General features: G+C 36.0%; 1 protein-coding gene across 1 annotated transcript in view; it reads right to left on the bottom strand.

The window, feature by feature from the left end:
* The window catches only part of ANTXR2 (ANTXR cell adhesion molecule 2), a 155,668-nt gene that overhangs the window by 23,677 nt on the left and 107,940 nt on the right, over nt 1–24,051 (bottom strand). The window contains exons 13-16 of the mRNA XM_075283884.1: nt 23,216–23,263; nt 22,570–22,659; nt 18,059–18,226; nt 17,728–17,808 (exon numbers count right to left, since the gene is read on the bottom strand). Coding sequence (XP_075139985.1) covers nt 17,728–17,808; nt 18,059–18,226; nt 22,570–22,659; nt 23,216–23,263 — 387 coding nt within the window. The remainder of the gene's footprint in view (nt 1–17,727; nt 17,809–18,058; nt 18,227–22,569; nt 22,660–23,215; nt 23,264–24,051) is intronic.

A 24,051-nucleotide genomic window follows, 5' to 3' on the forward strand; every position in this document is an offset into this window, starting at 1 on the left:
AAAATATGTTTTTAGGTAAAATATCATTTATATACTCTCTAGTCATCTATAACTTGGTCTGCAGGCGGAATATTTCCTGATACTGTGGATATTTTTATAAAATGGAAATATTTTTATAGGGTATAAGGAATGAAAACCAAATATAGAAGGGTAGTCAGCGACTTTTTTAAAGGAACAGTGCTTTGCCCAAATCGTTTATGCTGTGATGTTGCAATGAAGAGATGACCTTTTTGTCTGTACTTGAACCCTACAAATTGAACTGTACTGTGGAATATGATGAGTAGGGTTGAGGCGATCTAGAGATTTCAGGATCAATTTTAAAATCCGATTTCCAATCATTTTCCATTCGAACCCAATCCCGATCTCAATTCCAATCCTAATGTAAGTCAATTAGTTTTTTTAATGATCAAAGATCGGATTTTAAAAATGATCCTGTTCACTACACAGCGTAGAATCCAAAAATTGAAGCCTCCATGCTGTGTAGTGATTAATAAATCCGCCGGCTACGTAGTGCCCCCCACTTGCCTGTACAGAACTGCTGCTGCCTCCTCTCCTGATGTGTACGCCACTCCCCGGAGCTCCGGGCCGTTGTTCTCTCTTCTACTCTCTCTCTTCGCACACCGGCAGAGCACTGTGCGCGCCCCTGCCTCCCAGGCCAGTGTGATTGATGCTGGGAAAAGGTGTGGCTTGTTGTGGCTTAGGAGAGTGTGGGCAGGTACAGGGTGGGGAGACGTGAGTACCCACCCACACTCTCTTAAGCCACAAAAAGCCCTGCCTACTCCCAGCAGTAACACTAGCCTAGGGAGGCAGGGGGGCGCACAGCGCTGAGAGAGTAGAGAACAACGGCCCAGAGCTCCGGGGAGCGACAGCGGTTCTGTGCAGATAAGCGCGTTGGTGAAATTTACTCGATCGCCAATCGGAATACGATCTTTTCTGATCCCAATCACTCAACCCTAATGATGACCCTATATAGATAAAATTTTATTATTATTATTATTATTACTATGTTTATGCTTGTTGAAGTACGGTATATGAATGACACTATAACTAACCTTAAAGAGGATCAATCACAGGAAGGCAGTTTTATTTAATATTGAGGTGTAATTTTAGTGACTAAAGAGGTCTTGCCGCCATCACTGACAATGATGCTAAGAAAAAGACAATTTAGGGGCATTCACACTTGTGCCCTTGTCCACCCGTCAGGTCTCCGTTCAATTCCCCAAAGAAACTGCATAGGGGACGGCTTCCCAGTGGTCAGTTTTAAAACCGCCAGTGTCCATATGCAGCCTCTGGGTTTCTCTGGTACTCTGTACATACTTGTAAGATCAGTAGCCTTTTCTTTATTACTCACTGTAGTAAAAGCGTGTATATTTAGAATAAATTGCATGTAGCAAATATTACCGTATATACTCGAGTATAAGCCGAATTTTTCAGCACAGTTTTTTTGCTGAAAAAGCCCCCCTCGGCTTATACTCGAGTCAGCAAAAAAAAATAAATTTCTTTTTTTGTTTTTTTTTAGGAGGGAGGGGGGGTCTATGACCAGCCACAATATCAATATATAGAATCTCTCATAAAATAGTGCAAAAAAAAAAAAAGAGGGTTTAAAAAAAATAAAAGTTCTAAATGCCTCCTTTCCCTAGAATACATACAAAAGTAGAAAATTACTGCGAAACACATACACATTAGGTATCCCTGTGTCTGAAAGTGCCCGGTCTACTGAATATAGGGGATCTGCAGTGCTCCTTTTCCGTCAGGAAGGGGTTAATAGGAGCACTGCAGATACCCTATATTCAGCCAGACTGAATTCCAAGTGGAGGAAGAAAAAACAGTCCTCAAGCTCAGGGAAGGGGCAGACAGACAACCAAAACACCCCCTCCTCTTCCCCAGCATCTACTGCACCCAAAAACTCCGACCATTTTAATTTTTGAAATTTTCCAGTAGCTGCTGCATTTCCCCCCCTCGGCTTATACTCGAGTCAATAAGTTTTCCCAGTTTTTTGTGGTAAAATTAGGGGGGTCGGCTTATACTCAGGTCGGCTTATACTCGAGTATATACGGTATGTGAACTGTATTGTCTAATCTGAGGCATTATATAAAAGTATTAAGAGTAAAATTGTAGCATTATGTCTGTCAGTCTTATCAAATCTATCTATCTATCTATCTATCGTCTGTCTATCTATCGTCTGTCTATCCATCCATCCGTCACCTGTATTTAGTAAGTGTTTGGAGTACAGCTATACTATGTTCTTAGGTACCTACACTCATCTACTGCTGAATGCTATTTAGTTTGCACCTCAAGTAGGGTTCACTGAATCCCACCAAAATGTGAACAAAGTAAATACAAGTGAATGTTGTATGGATCAATAATGCAAGGATGCGTCACTTATCAATCTGACATTTGTGTTTCCTGTCACTGACCGGTGAATGAATTCCATAAAGGACTCTCTCATGGCAGGCAGAAAGTTAATAACTTTTTAAAGTATAAATGTGATACAACTCATATCATAAAGCTTTAAACCACTGTACTTTCTATCAAATAAAGGAAGCTCCTTCATAACTACTGTTCTGCTATGGAAATGAGATTTTATCTTGGCGCTCTATGAAATAGTAATAATAGTCATGGCTGAAAAAAATGAAATATTCCAGTTCTAATGTAAGTAAACAATATTGCATCAGCCTAGATTAAAGTGGCCCAGACAGAAGAATTATTATTCACCATTTTCACAGCTGGTTATCAGCTTTGTATGTTTTGAACTAGGAAACTGCTTTCTATTTTCCACGCTTTGTAACAGTTCAAGACCTTCAGCTAATTGAAGCATCTGGAGGATGGTGATGAAATACTAATTATATGTATATATTTCCATGTCAACTTGTAATTGATTTAATGCTTCAGAAAGCCACTTGTGAAGCTAGAAATCATCCAATTCATTTGCCCCATGCAGATTTATGTTAGGTTTTTGCGCTGATTGTCATATTTTATGGGGCATCGTGAAACCGGTGACATAAAACACGCATTGTCTGCAACCTGATATTAAAGGAAAATTTAACCTAAGCGAAAATACAAGAAATAACGGCGGTAAAATAATCACATTGAATCTTCATCACCCTTACATTAGACTAACATGCACAATTACTATAAATGTATATCTGTCAATAATGATACACATTCTTCTCCCACTACATTGTACACTGTTTTCTTACACCTCTCTGAACTAGTCTAAATAGATCTACATCTCTTGATACGGTGCTATTTTTTTCTGTCACGCCAGATTGACTAAAAAACTGCATTACATTAAATAAATCACGTAAGAGAAATGAGGAAAGGCATAGTAAGTCTTCACTTTCTCTTTGTCACTTTTGCTGCCGAAATGGCTGTGCGGAAAGTCTGCTACTGTAAATAGAGGATGACAGGTAGTAATTATTCAGATTCAATTCAACAAGAATGTCTACAATGAGGTGTCAGTTGCAGGTCATTAATGCTGACAAAAGCTGGAGTAGGTTCTAACAGCTGTCCACTTCCCGGGTGGGCTGACCCCACCTGCTACCGTCCCGTCTCCCAGGAACTATGACTGGACACAGCACCAGCCTTGTACAGCAGGTACAGTCTCAGTGAATACTAATAAATGTTCTTATTAGTTAGCCCAGCAATAATCCTTTATGTCTTGAGACTATATAATGAGCATGGAAACAGTCACTACTGAAAGCTTGACAAATGTCTGCTAAAACCTCTAACAGGATATCATTAATGAGCCAAAATGGCAAAAGCATTTTTGGTAATGTGTTTCTGCACAGGGAAACATTACAGTAAGCTGATTACGATTTACATGTTTATATATATATATATATATATATATATATATATATATATATATATATATATTTTTTTTTTTTTTTTTTTTTTTTTTTTTTATTTTTTTTTTTAATAAAAAATATATAATCACATTTTTAAGAAATGTAGACATGGCTATATTAAATATTGATTTATAAAGTCTAACAAAAATAAACATTCTATCATCTAATTTTAGAAATATTACTCAGAATAAAATAAATACAATTTTCTACAGAAATTAAAAGCCTTTGTGGCAGACTTTGCGGGGTCATATGGCCGTGGACAGGACTGTTTGGTAGTCAGCTGTTTAGCCTTCATTAGTCTGTGTTTCCATCATGCCCACAGAGACGTCAGAAGCCATCACTGATTTCATTCTCTATCACTCTCTCCTATGTAGACATAGTAATCCTTATAAACCTGCTGCCCTGCACTCCTGTATCTTAATTACTGTCTCTGTCACTCTACAATGTGCAAATACATCAACATTTAGTACAGCGGCGTACAGGACTGTTATATCCATCTATAATATACAAACAACCCTTCACCTCACATATGCATTGGCTTTACTAAAGCAATAGACAGAATGATATTTGGGGTGATATGTTTACTAGCTTATCATGTGAATATATATATATATATATATATATATATATATATATATATATATATTATAAAAAAGAATAATATTCAAAGTGTCAATGTATTCTTTATACTATTTTATCTATAAAACTTCGAAAATATCAAATCCTTTTAAAGTTACAACTGAAATATACACAGTGGTTTGGATAATTAAAATGATAGCAGGTAATGGTTAGTTAAGTTATAAACATTTCATTCTATAATAATAATTATTATAAAAAAAAGTACAATAGAGATGCAACTCCATTGTTAAAAAGAAAATGAAAACTGTTGTGAATTTGATTAAAAATGAACATACATAGACTGATCAGTTAAAGACAGATCTAGATTATACAAATATATTGTATAGAAAGATTATTTTATGGTGCATCTCTTTTACCCATCATGGGATATCTATATCTACATGAATATAAATAAATAAAAAATTATATATATATATATATATATATATATATATATATATATATATATATATGTATATATATATGATTTTTTTTTTTTTTATCTTTTTTTTACTTATATAGCACAATCATATCTGCACTGGTTAACAGATGTGGTCAAAACATTTCCAGATAGAGTTCACAAGCCACTTTGAATTGTGGGAGGAAGCTCACGGAAACACAAGGAGAACATACTGTATAAACTCCTTGCAGATGTTGCCCTTGCCTGGATTTGAACCGTGAACACCATTGCTGCAAAGCCACCAGGTTACCCTTATACACTGACTGGCAAAAGCGTAACAATGTTTAAAATTTTTGACTTTCAGGCTCCATATCTCACCATCCACTACAGCAATGTCAGATTACCATCACTTTTTAGACAATCATCTTGGCTATCTCATACATAAATCTGACTTGCAACTATTTAGCATATGATTAATTATGCAGATTCTTGTTATGTAACTGCATTGCTACTGTTTTGCTCCTAAAAATCGAAACTTAAATTTTTTTGTAAATCAACCTTTAGCTGTCAACACTGCTTGAATCCTTGTGGACCTGCTCTCATTCAGATTCAAGCATGTTTCGATCAAAATCTGATCTCAGGTCTCTTCTAAACGTTCCCAAATGTTTGTGCATACTAGTCGACTCAATTGTGTACGAGCACAACTTTTTCTACATTTCTACCAACAAATGCTTGTTTGAGTTGAGGTCAATCCAGCACCTCTACTTCATTGTCACTGAACCATTTCTTCGCTAGTCTCAACATATTTGGTCATTTTCCTGCTGGAAAAATATGTCATATGATGCTCACATATATCTCAGCATTGAGATTCCGATCGATCCTGGTTAAGTATCCACTTTTTGGTTGTGAAACAACCCATATCATCAGGTTTCCTTCACCAAACTTAACAGTTCCTTCAATTTCTCAATCGGTTAGCTCTCTTTTGCATTGTTTCTTTCAGACCCATTTGCACCCATCAGAGCCCAGTATATTGACTTTTATTTCATCGCTCCTAATCACCCCTTTCCAATCTCCTACTGTTCACTTTTTGGACTTTTTTTGCAAACTTGAGCCAACAGTGCCAATATTGAAGTGGAGGCTTCTTCACCTTTTTACGAACCACCATTCCAGACTTGTGTAATGCATGTCGCATGGTGCTTGTATGGACTTCTGTGATTCCACTATTACAAAGCATACGAGCCACCTCCACCGCCATGTTTGTCACGCCAGAACCTTAGGATGAGCCAACTTGTTGACTCCAGTATTTTGCCTGGATGTTGACTACATGGCTTTTGAATGGATGGACGGACTTCAATTTGTCAATTTTCCTGTCCAAGAGAAAGCTATCGAAAAGCTGGATGATGCTGTTTCTCTTTTCTTGGGAAATTTTCATGGCTGATCCTCAATTTGAACCAGCAACCTATCGACCTAATAACATACTTAGCTATTAGGGAATGTGAGAACAGGTTGTAATTTGTAGTATTCAGGAAGAAAAATATTTTTTCCTCCACCAGGAGAAAAACAACGCAGTTACATGACAAGAATCTGCATAACTAATCATATGCTAAATAATTGCAAGTCAAATTTATTAAGGAAACAGCCAAGATCGTTGTCTATAAAATGATGGTAGTCTCACATTTGGATGGTGAGATATGGAGCCTGAAAGTCAAAAGTTCTACACATTGTTACCCCTTTGCTCATCAGTGGTCCCTCTAAAGTACCACCAGATCTAGACAAATAATGAATGGAGAGATAACCGCACATGTGAACGCCTCTTTCCATTTACTTTCTCTGGCAGTCACAAAACACACTTTGCTGTTTGTGTAACTCCAATAGAAGTGAATAGAAAGAGCCATACATATATGCAGCCTCTACTCTATTAATTTTCTGTCTGGATGTGGTGTCCAGAGGAAGCCACCAAGCAGGTAGAGGCACTCTTGTTTTCCATGTACTATAGATGAACAGATCAATGAATTCTACAATATGCACCATCTTTTTTGAATAGATACTAAATAGAGATGAGCGAGTATATTCGATATTCGAATACCTCCCCTGCATAGTTTATTGTGGTAAAAAAAATTGCCATGGAAGGTGGGAGGAGATTCAAATTTTTCCCGCTTGGTATTCGATCGAGTACACCAATAAATATGCAAAGGGAGGTATTCGATCAAATACTACCATTCGATTGAATACTATTCGCTCATCTCTAAAACTAAACAATCCTTATAAACCTTATTGACCTATAAGTGGGACAATTTGCTATTTATCTGTCTCTGATTGTGTATATATTTCTTGCTCATATTAAACAAATTCCCAAAAGTATCTTACAATAGCTTTAAGAGCTGGAAACTGTTTTTCAGATTAAAAAAGGAAGAGGTCCATGAGAATGGGTAGGATTGGGGAAAACAGACAACTGGATGTGCTTGGAACTTCTTTCAAAATTTACAAGTATCATTCACGACTTCTACTGAGAAAAGGCAGACTAATGAACAATAGGCAAACAAATTAATAAAACAAATATGAACTATTTTAATAAAAAAATAAATAATTTGAAAAAGCTTACAACAAAGAATAGTATTTTGGAGTATGTTTAAACCTAAGTCAAAAAATCGGGTTTGACTACAGTTGAACCCAGTATTCCCATCTCCTCCATTTCCCGCAGATCACATGGACAAAGAGCAATTTATATGTAAATTAGCTAGTTGTTATAAATATGAAAATTATTGCTGTAGTTAATTATACTGCATTTATTTGTTACAAACCTGAAAAATACACCACATTACTACATGCGACATCCATAAAACACACATGTATTCCATCCACATATGTTCTGTGCCACTAGCCGTGAAAGATCTAATGCAGATAGCAGATATTCATCCCAAATCTCAATCAGTTGCCAAAATGGCTAATAAAATGCTCCAGTGATTTCATCAAGTGCATATGATCTCTGTCGATCTGCAGAGGGGAGCTGAGGTCACTTAATCAAAATCCACTGGTGGCTATTAAATGCTTTATGCTGCTGAAGTATACCCTATGCACTAATATAAATATTATTGTGCAAGGGTTAGTCTTATATCATCTGTTCTTGCTTTACATATGTAGTTTAAGATATCTACTATATTGTAATACATGCATAGTTAGATTATAACTGTGGAACTATTATAACTCCAAATATTGAATCAGGCCTGTGTTTTAAGACTAACAATAAGGTTTGTGTCAGTGTGCCAAACTGTATGAAATAATTGCTTATACACATGGAATTACAAGTACTGTAGGTGGTCAGCTGAGTTGTGACTATAACTACCTCTGCTCAGCACAAGGTATTGTACAGAGACTATATTGCAATTTCAAATTCATAAAATGTCTTTCTAGGTGAAAAATGTTAGCACTTGGTAGCCTACCTACAGACCAACTACTGAATTTCTTAAACTGTACAGACATGTCACTTCTCTTTGTTAGTCCATTGATAAGCTAGCAATTCCAGCATACACATAATCGCTTAGTTCAGAGTTACGCCATACATTATATTTTCTTCAAATATAGTCATCCAAATGCCAAATCAAACAAAACCTAAGCTTTACTCTAGACAGTCTTACTAGTAACTCACCTTGTCTGACTCCAGTGTCTTTGTTCCAGATAAACAAAGAGCAGAGTCATAGAAACATAACATAGGACTAAACCATTAGAACATAAAAAAACTTAATTTGGTCTACTCAGTCCACACCCCCTCTCCTCCAGTGATCTTCATAAAAGTTATTATAACTCCAAATATTGAATCAGGCCTGTGTTTTAAGACTAACAATAAGGTTTGTGTCAGTGTGCCAAACTGTATGAAATAATTGCTTATACACATGGAATTACAAGTACTGTAGGTGGTCAGCTGAGTTGTGACTATAACTACCTCTGCTCAGCACAAGGTATTGTACAGAGACTATATTGCAATTTCAAATTCATAAAATGTCTTTCTAGGTGAAAAATGTTAGCACTTGGTAGCCTACCTACAGACCAACTACTGAATTTCTTAAACTGTACAGACATGTCACTTCTCTTTGTTAGTCCATTGATAAGCTAGCAATTCCAGCATACACATAATCGCTTAGTTCAGAGTTACGCCATACATTATATTTTCTTCAAATATAGTCATCCAAATGCCAAATCAAACAAAACCTAAGCTTTACTCTAGACAGTCTTACTAGTAACTCACCTTGTCTGACTCCAGTGTCTTTGTTCCAGATAAACAAAGAGCAGAGTCATAGAAACATAACATAGGACTAAACCATTAGAACATAAAAAAACTTAATTTGGTCTACTCAGTCCACACCCCCTCTCCTCCAGTGATCTTCATAAAAGTTACCAATCAACTTTTCCCATCATACACAGTTCATTACCAACTGTACCACCCATCTCAATTTTCCCATCTCAGGGTTTCACCTGCCCTCCAGATTCCTCTCTCTTCCACTTCCTGGTTTCCAGATCAGGCCACCAGTGTATGCTATGCTTATTCTAAACTACATAGCTATCTCTGGATTTACATAACAGAGATAACAGAAGCAATAATCTAGAAACTGTTCTACCCCTTATCAGTGCTCAGCAGCTGAAAGCACTTTGCATGAAAGTGAAGAGAATATAGGTGGCCGGAAACCGAGACCGAGCATTAGTCTGATTTGGGAACCTGTTCAATCCCAAGGAAATTGGAATTGGCGTTGAAAAACATTAATCTTTAGTTTGTAGGTTTACTCTTACTATATATATATTTTTTTTATAACTTCTGCATTCGTCATATCTATCTATCTATAGGATTATACTATATATATATATATATATATATATATATATATATATATATATATAGTATATAAATATATGGGAATGTATAGATATATAATAAATAAATAATATATATATACATAGCAAGCTGCAAAATTCCATTTTCTATCCAATATGAGCTGATTTATGACCAAATCATAGTTCAGATTCCAATAAATAAAAAGTAAATTTGATCTAAAGGTGTCCATGGCTTTTAAACATAACAATATTTTACTATCAATTTGTTGAGGCAAAAATGGTAAAATATTTGTAGCAATAAACATTATGGGAAAAAGTATTGCATTTCATCTACAAAACTCCAGAAATACATTTTAATGTTTTTAACCACTGCTGTGTATTAAAACCAAATAAGCTACTGTACCTATTATTTATGAACGCAACACAATGACTGAATGTATTAAAACATAATCCCCATGGATGCTACTGATTCCTAACATATGTTAAACAGACTCCAAGTCATTAGTTGGAATGAAGGAACTGTTAATATAACATGGTAATTTATTTAAGTTTAATCAGATTTTTTGCTCTAACACTAATGAAATCTTCATACAGTTTTAACCAAAATAAATGTGAACTAAATGTTCAACATTATATCTTAATCTGTAGTTACAAGAAGTAGAAAGAAAAACACAAGATTCATTTTGTTTTTGGTATAATGGGCATTAAACGGGTGTGTATGCCTATCACCTAATTAATATAGATAGATTAAAATCTCTTGACAATCAATTAAGATTAACAGCAGAAGTTGGTCCCCATCCCCTGAGTCCTCTCTCCTGTGCCATGAAAACCAGGGTCGTGAAACTTTAATCCTGTTATCTACAGCCTTCTCCATCAGCAAAGCATCCAGATTAACACAGCAGACATTATCAAATTTACAACCAGCCGCTCGGACATCTGCCCTACTTTCAAGCAGTTAATGGAAAAGGGACTAATCTGGTTAAGAGCTATAGGACTAGTTCATACATCTTGGCACAAGAGGCTTTTATAGCTGTCATGTCTCTGTTGAAGAGTCTGCACTGAATTAAGCTGTCATGTCCAAGTTGCAATTTTGGGGGGTTAACTAGCATACTTTACAAAAGACTAATAAGGAGCACTTATGGGCACCATGTCAGGAAGCTGACACCTCTGCATAACAATGGGCATTCCAGTGCTGCACAGAACACCAATTCCCTTGTATGGTTACCTGTGAAAGATTCTACTCCCAGGATAGTCTGTAATGTTATGATAGATAATCAATAAGGCATACTTATTCTGCATATAAACTAATGACAATATTTTATATACAATTCATGTTATGTTCCATTCCCCAAAAAAAGTTTTAGCGAACTAAAAAATTAAGATTCCCAGAGAATCCAGATGACTTGCCATCATTGCTCAGATCTTTAAAGGGACTGTGTCAACAGAAAATGAGCCTATTTTATTTTAATCAGGTTTTATGATAATCATATTTTAAGTAATTTTTGGTGAGGTTTTTAAAAAAGTTCCATAATATAATCTGCATTAAAAAAAAATCCTAAAGACTGAATCTTTGAACACATTTATTTTGCTTACTTAGATAGAACCATCATATTATACAGACACAGGGTGAGGATACAATTCCTTGCAGATGTTGTCCTTGGCGGGATTTGAGCCTAGCTCTCCAACACAACAGTAGTAACTACTAAGCCACTGTGAGGTTAATGTAACTAATACTCCTGTTTTTTGTAGCAGCAGCCACCTCACTTAGCACACTGAAGATCACAGCTATCATGTATAAGTAGATAAGGCAGAGAATCCAACAATCGCAATATGTGAATTCAAAGCTTATCTACTTCCCTCTCTGAGAAATAACCTCTGCAAAGGTCACAGAGCATTACTAGAAATCAATAGGGTCTGCTCCAGAACACTGTATCCATGGCCCATGGTCCATCTCTAGGAGTCCGAAAGTCCTAAACTATTTTAGGCTTGATGGTAAGAGTTGGAATGTCCAAAATGTTTAGGATTTTGAAAATCAAAAACAACATTTCTAAACATTTTTACATATTCTTAAATGGTATATTTAACAAAAAATTTTTTTAAACAATAGGTCACTTCCTAACAACACTTTCCCTTCAAAGAGGACCTTTCGCCCCCTACAACAAGTCCAGTTCTTGACATCATTTAATAGGTGTTGCTCCACTGCTTCTCGCATGGTTGGAATTTTCTCTCCACACCATTCCCAAGTAATCAATGCTGTTAGTTTTGGTGTCTGACATGCTATTTACACTCATACTATTTACAATCAGGAGGGCGGTGTCAGGCAGGAGCAGAGAAGGGGTGTGATGCTGAGCTCTGACATTGGCCGCCTCTGAATGGGGCTCTGAATCACACCCCTCTGCCTGACACTGCCCTTCTGACTTTACAGAGCCTAAATAGCACATCAAGCATAAAAATTAATTGCAATTGTTGCTCGAGAGGTGGGTGGTAGAGAGAATATTTCAACTGTGCTGGAATTGGTGGAGCGGTGCCTATTAACAGATGCTAAGAATTTGAACTGGTGGAGGTGGTGAAAAGTCCTCTTTAAAAATAATGCCCGGTTCACATTAGCGTTCAGCTTCCATCCAGAAGAAGTCTGCATGAGGACCACCCCGAATGGAATACCTACGCTAATGCAAGCGCTGTGCAGTTATATTGTATGGGGCTTGCACTAGCGTTGGTATTCCGTTCGGGGGGTCCTCATGTGGACTCCTTCCGGACGGAAGCCGAATGCTAACGTGAACTGGGCATTAAATAAAGCTTGGACAAAATATTCCTGGGGGAGAGTGAGGTGCCCACTGAACTCTCTAGGCTTCCTAGAAACACTGTCCCAACTCAAATCTCTGTGTATGAGATTAATTCTTTCCTAGAGTTCTGCAATCAAAATTGTGCACCCCAAATTTGTTCTTGTCCTGAGAAATACAAGGTTTTGTACAGGTACTTTGAAAAAAAAACAAAAAAAAAAACATAAGTTATGACCCCTAAAATGTTACTATCCACAAGGTTAACATTAGTCACTAAGAGGTTACCTCCTGAGGAAGCCACAGTAGTGGTGAAACGCGTAGGGGTGGTCCGTCTACCTATCTGTTAGTATTCTATCGTGGCTGCTAGCTGACCTTTATTTGGAGACATGACTTCAGGTATTTGGCTGATTGCCTTATAGGAGCTATTTTGTATTTTGTATGTATATAGCTTTGGCTGCATTGTAGTGTGATCACATATGTAATCTATATTCCCTATTGATGGGATTTATATTTATGTAGTTTACCTCACACTTTATATACTGTAGCTGTCTCCTCCTATATGTCCTCAGATATTTATGCTATAATTACAAAATACTAGTCTACATTTATAGGGACATATTTTTGGATGGGTGCTTTTTGCCAACAGTATTTTTTGGTTGGCACTAATGTAGTTCTGCTATATTCATACTAGTGTTATTTTTGCTACTATACTTACCTTTATTTATCTTACATGGTCTAGCATAAGAACCCACGTTCTTTATTCTATGTGTCTATTTGTGTATGTCTTTGGCTTTAATTCAATCTGCCCTGCTGTACATTATTGTTTTTAATAATATGCTACTTAATGTGTAATAAAATATTTGATATTTTTTATATATATTGGTTGATTATTGTCTTCTTGCATTAGCTTGTGCTTTTTCCATGTGATACTGTGAAGTCTTTTCGGGCTATTTTTTGCAAGAATGTTATGTGAGGTCCCTGTGTATATAATGGTGTAACATGAATTTAAGTCATGCACCAGCAATATTATAACATAAACTGAAAATCTGCAATTAATAAGTGAAACTTTTGGAAGGGTTTTTCCAATTTTAATGTGACTGCTGGGAGTAGGGGTTAATATATCCATTCATATATTCCAATCACATTGGTATTCAAGAACCGTTGTGTGTCATTCACTCCAAAATATAGCTGTTCAACAGGATTCATCACACATCCAAACAAAACATTACACACGATATCATACACTGTCTCAGAGTCATAATTAGCACATCAGTATGCTGATTATGATTTAACGGATATTTAGCGTTATTAGTCCTTCTCAGCACTCCCGCATAATGTGTTTTCCTCCTCTATAGTTACTGCTGGCATACTGTATTGCGCTTTAGCTTGTGGGGTTCCTTTCTGCACATGCACTCTTGTGAACGGCAGACATGAATGGTATCTGAATGTTCTGCACTTGAAGAGGTATACAACAGTATATGGAGATTCAAATTATATTAGTCTTATTTTTAGAAGTAGATCAAAATGGAGGTCAACACAGTAGATGCCGCTCTGTATCTTCACATAGACATGTTTCAGAACCTGCTAGATATATCAGTAGAATAAAAGCTTTCTGTACTGTTGGACTTTCTAAGGTATACTTTATATACAATTTCTAAGAAATCTTGAGTACTATAAATAGAGACATAGGCTTATACCTCTGGAGATTCCTCACATTCAAGAGTTAGTAGGCCAGATACTTTCTATATCGCGTTGCATCACATATTAGTACATATGCAACTATTGCCATAGGGATGTTGGGTGATCTAATACATTCTTTGTCCTTCATTTAGGAGGCAATTTGTACTTTTGCAGTAAAGTGATATTACGGTACCTCTACTTTATTTAGGATATGACACGAAATGGTATAACTTAAATTAAATTACATATAGTAAGATGTTCTTAAATCTATTATTATCAACCAGTTTTAGAATAATTGAGAAAATGTTAAAGGAAAGGCCAAGGGGCTGATAATAGCATCACTAACATAATAATGGCTTTTATCGGAAAAGTCATCAATATCCTGATGAAATGAATCCTATATTCATTGTAAGTGAGTAGTGAGGTTTGGCTGTTCTGGAAATCCAACAACAGTTCCTAAAGTCCAGTCTACAAATCAATCTAACTACAGTCAATGCAATAAATAACATATAATTGATTTGACCCAGTGCCACGTTAGCGGATGTTTAGTCTAAGAAAGGGCCATGTACCAAATATGCACCACAATGCCATCCCACAATGCCAGAAAATGGGCATAGCCAGATTGAAAAATCTCTCCCACTGTCTTTAAAATAGGTTTATTCACAATAAAGTGCATAGTGCCAGAAGATACAACCTCAGGCCAAGTATCATTTGGACCGGAGGGACAATTTTACCCAAATATTCATTAGGTTTTTCAGTAGCCATTAGCCATATATAAAAGAATCCTGTACGGGAAGTACTTGATTCTGTAAATTCTAACATCTATTGTTCAAACATGGCGCTGAAAGCCAGAGAATAAGCACGACTTGTTTTCTACCATTCAAGAGGATAGAATATTGTTACAGAATGACATATCCTATAAATCATGAGAAATTCTACTATTTTCTGTGTACTAATTGTATCCTTACCCAAATGTTTGCATCGTAACTAAAAACCGCAGGGAAATTTTATCTGACTGTGTTTGGGATTTGTACAGGTCTATGTGAAAAATGTAAAACGGTACTTGAATTGAGAAATATATCACATTTGATGCATGAGTATTTAGGCAATGAATAGTTCATTGGAGTAATATAACCTGAAGGTGAATGTGACCTCAAATGGAGAATGGCTCTGCAGAGACTTGAATCATGACAGGCGTATTGAATTACTTTCTTACTTTTTCATACTCTTTTCTATCTCAATCACTTTCACATAAGCAAAAGTTCCCAGTAAATGCATAATTTATAAATTACCTTGTTAGTGCATAAAACAAAACACCGCTTTGAAAACAATACAAACTCCTGCTGCGGACTCCAGCATGTTTGATGGAAACCCATCAAAAGAGTTCATGGCTTAATGGAGGCTGTTTACGTGGGGACTTCGATCTGTACCTGCTGTCCCCTGTCACTCCCTGGAAACTTGGCGGCAGATGTTGTTGCGTTAAGTTGCCTCTGAAGTGGCTTTCTGTCCTAGTCTCCTCACCACAACAGAGTCAAACTATATTAGATCTCTTTATTTGTGCCCGAGGCAAGTTTGGGAGCGCAGCTGTGTCCACCCCCTCTTTACCTTTGGTGTTTAAACCCCCCAGGCAGCAAGTGTGAGACCAAAACTGTTCTGCCACTCTTAACTACATCTGCTGACAATCCAGCAGCCTCGCTGCAGGCTGGTGAAGACCCACGCCTCTGCTCTGAACAGATGTCAGAGACAACCTGCTAGCTCGCACCTGTATCAGCTTCCATAACCTTGCGGTTTGCCAGCTGAAAAATTTATGACTCCCAGGAATTCGAACCAGAATCAAAGCCCTTTCTCCTGATTTCTAACTCTGAATGTGTGCGGCCTTCTCAAATACTGGGCCACACTCAAAACTAGCAGACAGCAGAGGGAGAGAGTATGGATACGGAGGGGGCTGGATGCGGGAGGCCTTTGATTCACCATAGTTAAGCTATTAGTACTGCAGTTCATTTATGATTGCATTACACAAATTGTGTATATATATATATATATATATATATATATATATATATATATATATATATATATATATATGTGTGTGTGTGTGTGTGTGTGTGTGTGTGTAATTTTATAATCTGGCAGCATATAACCATTGGTTAACGGTAAGGACAAAAGTTAACAAAAATATCAAATATCAATCTTGGTTCTTTTTATCATGTAATAAATAATGAAGAAGTGAGTTTCTAGAGAAAGTTTATTCCTCTCATCAGTGAAGTGACACTCCGAAGTCATACCCATAAGTACTAAACTTAGCAATATCTCAAGGCATTTGAATTGATGCCAGTTACTTTTCTTCCACCCTCTGCCAAATCATGACAGATCCCACAGACTCCCTTTCAAGTCTGCAGTACCCTGAGAATGCTACCACTACCCTGCTGCTTATATGACTTTTATAGAACAGCCTGTAAAGTCTACAAAGAGCATGCTTTAGCTCGAAAGGAAAAAAAAAATAACAGCTTTGACATAAAGGGCTTTCGACATTTTGTACTACATATGCCTGTATTTACATGCAAGTGTTTGTCTGCGTTACGATGCATGACAGTTATACGTTGCGAAAAACATACCGAGTAACTATATAAGCACTATATGGGGTAAATTAAATTTTTTAAATATTTCAAGGTGCATTTTAATCTATTACCACTAACAATAATTGAAGTTATTTCACTTTAGGAAATGAATGTTGCTGGAGGGTAAGCCATTTGGGCATACTAAAAACTAGGCGGACATTATAAGCAGCTATCTGGCCTCCGTTTTCTGTAACTTAGCCACTTCAGTTCCGTATTATTTTCCCTGGTTCAGGTCCAATTTTTTTTTTTTTTTTTTTGTACATCAGGTTTTGAAGGCTAAAACTTTTTTGTGGCTTTTTTCGGTGAAACACATAGGACTTTATCTTTATGTTATTTTTATTTTTGCATGTCATGTTTTTTCTTTTTAATATATACAGGAACATGTAAGCAAAAAAGGAGGGAGAAGTGTCTGTTTTTCAATTTTTAAAAAAAATTTAATTGCTACTAAAAAATTTTACAATAGTTTTCCCTCTTCGTTACAGTAGTGTTGTTTCACCGGGGACAGGGCTACAACCTATGGTATGAGATGAATTTAACTTTATTATCATTATATGACTTTCATTTTTATTTTTATTTTTTATTTTGCAATCTGCCCATCATAAGGTCATAATTGACTTTTGGGGGAATGTTAAAAATATATATATTTTTTACCTGATTTTGCCTGTAACTGAGGATGATACATTGCCCCAGTTATAGGAGGAAAGCAGCCTCCTGATCATAACTGCAGAGCTGATCTGGGTTCTCTAGTCTCCGGTCTCCAGTGGATGAAGTCACCACGAATCAGAGGGGAGCCGCATCATGGTGTCTCCCATAGCTGTATATAGAACCCTTACTGAGCACTATGTACACAGTTAGTGCATGCTAAGGTACTGTAATATTAGTCCACATACAGGTATATGATATGAACAGATTTTTTAAAAAACCTGACTGTTTCAGTTTGATAAAATAAATATTACCTCATCTCCTTGTTGGGGACGCATCAAGGACACACGATCATACTGTCTTCGTAACAGAGCCCAAAGTGCATCAAGTCGACCCTTAAAGAATAGACATTATCATATCATCATCTTTAGATTGGATGCCTTGTCAGACAAAGATAGAGGTCTACACATTTGGAAGGATGTCCTACTGGTAATCAAAAATTCAAATGACAAAACAGGACATCTTTTAGTGAACACTTTTACAGGAATATAGTCCAAACCGGAAATTCAGATGCTGTTTATATTATAAATGTCAATGTCATTGTCCAGATTTGATTTTATTATTTTGAAGTATCTTGTAACTTACCTTGATTGGAGTGTACCATTTTGTCTGTGATGCTGGTGAGGTCATCTTAGACTTTGGAGGTTTAGGTGCCACGGGAACGTCCTCTTCCTCTGGCATTGTCACAACTGCATTTTTTGCTTTTTCTAATCTTGCACCTTCTTCAGTAGAGCCCTTATCCCCCCAGCGCACCTTATTAAAATTAGAATATATATGTAAATACATTTGATTAAATTTTCAACCAGAACACTAACAGCAAGTTGGGTTAGTAATACATGGAATATGGTAGAATTAAGAAATTAAAAATAGCAGTATGAAGGTTAGTCTTTCATATTCTGGTCTTCTATAATTTAGGGTCATCAGTATGTTTTGATCGTTTATATTAGCATGCAACAGAGAATTAAAGGGGTTGTCCACATTCAGACCAATATTAAGAGATAATTGTTATTACTTGTATATTGAAAAGTTCTACAATACTCCAATATAACCTTTGTATCAATTCCTCATGGCTCAATTCCTCGTGGATAAAAATCAGTCCATGGTCATGTTATATATAGTTCATGGTCATGTGATATATAGTCCATGGTCATGTTATATATAGTCCATGGTCATGTTATATATAGTCCATGGTCATGTTATATATAGTCCATGGTCATGAATTGATTTTTACTAGAGATGAGCGAGTAGTATTCAATCGAGTAGGTATACGATCGAATACTACGGTATTCAAAATATTTGTACTCGATCGAATACTACTAGCTATTCACAGTAAATATTCGATTCAGAACCAGCATTGATTGGCCGAATGATATACAGTGTATAGCATTCAGCAAATCAACGCTAGTTCTGCAGCAGGCTCGTCCTTGCTAGTCAGGAGAGCTGGCAGCTTGCTGTTATGAGGGAGCTTACTTTTTATCAGCGCAACTGCAAGTGCTGTGCAGTTAAAGTGCACGGTCCCCATAGACTATAATGGGATTTGATATTTGATCGAGCAGTCGAATATTGAGGCTCTACTCGAAACAAATATCGAATCTCGAATATTTCACTGTCCGCTCATCTCTAATGTTTACCCACCTGGAATAAACAGAATGAATGACAGCAAGCAGAGATCTAGAAAACCGCAAGTAAGTGTTACAGAAAGTATATTGGGAAATGATATAATTTTCATTATACAAACAATAGCATTTGCCTCTTAATATTGGTCTGAAAGTGGACAACCCCTTTAACACTTAAAAATAACAATAAAAGTAACATTAAATATAACATTGGGTCTACTCTTATAATTTTTATGGCATAATCTATTGGCTTCTTAGAATATTGTTTTGATATTACTTTGTCATAAAGGTGTTACTAAAACAATACGTCACTAGTGTAACCACAAATATATACTCATTGAACAGATTTATTATGCCATGTATACCATTTTTTAGCGTACAAAGCATAACAAGTTACACTTTTTTGCATATCTTGAGGTATTGCTGAAAAAAATGCAACTTTTTAAATCTTTTTAATTTCTGCACAATGCAGGGGAGGGACCATTTTCATTTACAATAGAAATCTGGAATAAATGATACTGGAAATCTACACCAGTTATGAACTCTGATAGATTTTCCCTGCAGCTATACAGCCCAGCAGAGTGTGCGCCTTATCATAAATGAGTCGCACTTTCAGCCATTATAGAGTTTATAATTACAATGCCAGTCTTTATAAAGCTGCCCCATTCCATTATATGTTTTTTTGTAACTCTTAGGGAGCCTTCACACGAGGTAAAGCTGCGCTCATTCTGATCGTAAAAACACATATGCCGGCTCCCATTCAAGTCAATGGGAGCTGCTTTTTACGCGCTCATTCCGAACGTGTTTTTACGATCAGAATGAGCGCAGCGTTACATCGTGTGAAGGCTCCCTTATTATGAAATATAATAAAAAAAAAAAAATCATATGTAATGCTGTATATCAGACCAAGTTTTTTTTTTGTTTTTTTTTAATCAAAGTACTGACTATGTGTGAAAACATGAAAAGGCATGACCACTACCCCATTTTACCAGTTAATTTTTAACTTTAGTTATACAATGGGAGTCTTTTATTTTTGTATTTCCACCCATTCACACAAGTGTGGCTAAATGTAAGTTTTTCCATAAGCCCCTGACAAAGCCCCTCACATAAGCTAAACAGAACCAGCATATTATATTCTCATCTGATGCTTAGATCAAATGAAAGAAACAGAGAACACTGTTACATAGCTGTTTTATTATGAGGATCTGATGTCATAACTGCATATCCCATGCAAAAATTCCAAAACTTAAAAGATCTCTTTTTTGGTTGTGAGCTTATCACAGCACAGTCTTTCTATGCTGAAAAATGTTTTATTCAAAATATGAAAAATAAAACTGCAACTTCCATGAAAGTTTTAATCTGACAATGACTTGAAATATAATAAAATAATACCAGACACCAAGCCATGATAAAACCCCTGGTTTGGATGATCACAAATTGTTTGATATATTTGGTTTCTTCAGAGTTAATTTTTCTAGCAACTATTAAATCAAAGCATTTAAATGTTACCATATGATATAAGATGAGTATGTGTCATATGGGGGTTACATATAAGTATAAAATCTCAGGTCAAAGGGTTAGTTGGACAGTCTTAAGCTTAATCTTCACTTAATTTACTGGGTGTAAAATACAAAGCTGACTTCAAGACAAATCACTCTCTGAAATCCAGGTACTGTTTAGGTTGGCTTCTATTTTAGAGATGAGCGAGTAGTATTCGATCGAGTAGGTATTGGATCGAATACTATGGTATTCGAAATACTCGTACTCTGTCAAATACCATTCAGTAAACCCAGTAAAAATTTGATTCCCCTCCCACCTTCCCTGGCGCTTTTTTTTTTACACCAATAACTATTCAGGAGAGGTGGGACAGGAACTAGGACAACGTAGACATTGGAAAAAAAATGTATACAGCCATTGGCTGGCTAAATCAGTAGCAGCAGCAATGATAATAATACTGGGACTTGGACGTGTTAGATGCCTCCAGACATGCTTCCTCTGCTGTCCCAGTTGCAGTCCAGAGGTGTTGGCATCATTTCCTGAGGTGTCATTGTGGACTTGGTGACTCCAATTGGTCGAATTTTGGTTTCCCTGAAACGAGCATGTTTTTCCCATAGACAATAATGGGATTCGATATTCGAACGAATAGTCAAATATTGAGGTCTACTCAAATCGAATTTCGAATTTTCAAATATTTCCCTACTCGCTCATCTCTATTCTTTTTAAAGGGATTTTCCTGGGACTAAAAAACACAAAAAGCAGGAAATGCTTGTTATATGGATGAACAAACATATCTGAGTACCATTACACAGGTTTAGACCATGTTTACTATTCCTCATATTTTCAGATTCATGCAATACTTCCTGGTTTATACTTTCTAGTTGTAGGAGTGTCAGTATGATGATGCCTCTGATGATTTGCAATACTCTCCCTGTCATGCTACTTGCTATATATATATATATTGTGTGTGCGTGTATAGCATCTGTATATGTAGTACAGACAGATGGTTACATGATACAACACTTTTAAGTAAGGCTGTGTTCATGCAGTTCATTTTCACTCAAAAAAGCATGTGTTTTATAAGAAAACCATCTTTGTTTTTAAATAATGCTTCTAACCTTGGCTGTAATCATCTATATGTGTGAAGCCGGGGCTGACTTGTATTATTATGAGGACCAGTTCCCACCTCCTCCTGGCTGCTCTGGCAGTCAATAAAGTTTAGACAGATGCTGCTTTCACATGGTGGGTGTGGCTAACAACTGAAGTTATGAGCACAATGAATGGCACATGATCAGGACCAGTAAGGAAGTGATTGTTCTATGATTGAACTGTGTTGCCCTTTCCGCAAAAGGGTAGGAAATTTCCATGTGGTTTCAATTAGAAAAATTAATTTCAGCACATATGTGCAAAATACACACAAGAAAGCAACCAAATCTATTTGGATTGGATTGTCCTCCCCGTGTACTGATTTTTATGGAAAAAAAAAAATCAGATTCATGCAGTTCTACTATTAAAAGTAGTGCAGGTGTGTCCTGCATGGGGAAACAGCTGACCTGCAATGGTCCTGGAAGTCAGACCCACGCCAATCTAAAAGCCTACGGATAGGATAAATTAATCTTAAAAATATACCGGCTTACTGGCCCAGATTTACTAATACTTAGACAGTGCAAACCAAGGCAGCCTGAAATATGCCAGATGTATTTTTAAACTGTGCAGTCTATGCTAATACCAACTTACATACAAAAATATACATGTCCATCAGTACTTAGCGATTATGGGGCTGTGCACACTGCTACACACTCTGAACACCAGGTGTCACCAAATTATGTAAGTAAATGTAAAATCAAATAATAATAATAATAATAATAATAATAATAATAATAATAATAAATCAAATGTAATTGCATTGTCAGATAATATAGAAAACAAAGATAAAATATGGTATCTCATTGATATTAACTTGTATAACATAACACAACAAACCTCCATTCTCTTAATGCCACCAACGCCACGGCCACCATAGTAGCTAGCATCAACTGTAGGCCATTTCTTATTGGCAAGTACCTCTGGCTCCTATATGGATAAAAGTGGATGGAATTAGTAAATTAAATCAAACAAATCAAAGCCTGATCAAAAATTTTATTCAGACTGACATTTTGCAAATGTTTACTTTATAAAAATAGTTTTACTTTTTGGAAAATATACTTGGTGCGATAAAGATTTTTGGAATACAGAATTATGTTTTAACTATTTATGCCCTTGGTGTAATTTATGGTTTGAATCAGTGTTTTGTGGAGTATATTCCTTACTTGGGACATTTAGTGTGAAAATACCAGAAATTCACTGAGATTTATATTTTGATTTTATTACAGTAGCTAGCATCAACTGTAAGCTATTTGCCATTGGCAAAGTCGGCTCTGATATATATATATATATATATATATATATATATATATATATATATATATGTGGAATGTTGTAATAAATTGGTAATAGAAGTCAGACACTCTACAATAATATTATATTTTCTATTCTCTTGTTTATTATTACGTTCTAATCACATTTAGATTGTTTTTGCATTTAGCTTATTTAACGGGTTACTTTTACAATATTAATATTATACAGTTACCTCTTCAACCGGTGCAGGGGGTGGGGGTGGGGGTGGATCTTTGATGACCTAGATTAAAAAACAAACAAAAAAAACCCCCAGTAAATACATAAATATGCTCTTTACCAAAAATGCACTTTTATTACTGCATTTTGCTATTTACATTAATAAATGGTACAGAATAACATATTTGTGAATAGTTTTATGTACTAAAAGTAACAATCTACATTTCCCATTTCATTGGAGATACAGATGTAGCAAGCCTTACAGATATTGCACTACTCCATGTAAATAGTGTACCATGGCAAATCTAATTTTCGAATATAAAAATGATGCATTTAATTAAATTGCAATACTATAAAAATATACTGAATAAAGTATAATAATTGTTGTTTTGAAGAGGCACTTCAACATTTCTTTTGCCTATGTAGTGCAGTATATCAGAACTGCTGCTCCCCTACCAGAGTTTCTAGCGTTCCCAATTAGATGCTGCTTCATACAGCTTTTCTCTGCCTCCTGCTGGTAAGAGCTTATAGAAAGAGATCCATTATTCATAAGTAGGAGGCAGGAGAGTGTCTAGGATGATAAGATAGGTATGGAAAGTACTAAGTTCAGAGAGTGTATTAGTTTATTACAGAGAGTGTATTACTACCAGAGATTTAGTATACCTTCTTCACAGATAGAGAAAAGGGTAAGGAAGGGTTTGTTTATTTATTTATTTATTTATTTTAATTAGAAGCTTATCATTGTAGAAACTCTACCTGCAGCAACACCCTTTAAAGGAGCTCTATCATTGGGAAAAGTCATGTTTAACTAATCACATCCTTGCGTAGCCTTTAGAACGGCTATTCCACACC

Source organism: Leptodactylus fuscus, chromosome 1 (genome assembly GCF_031893055.1).
Source record: "Leptodactylus fuscus isolate aLepFus1 chromosome 1, aLepFus1.hap2, whole genome shotgun sequence".
NCBI classification, from domain to species: Eukaryota; Metazoa; Chordata; class Amphibia; order Anura; family Leptodactylidae; genus Leptodactylus; species Leptodactylus fuscus.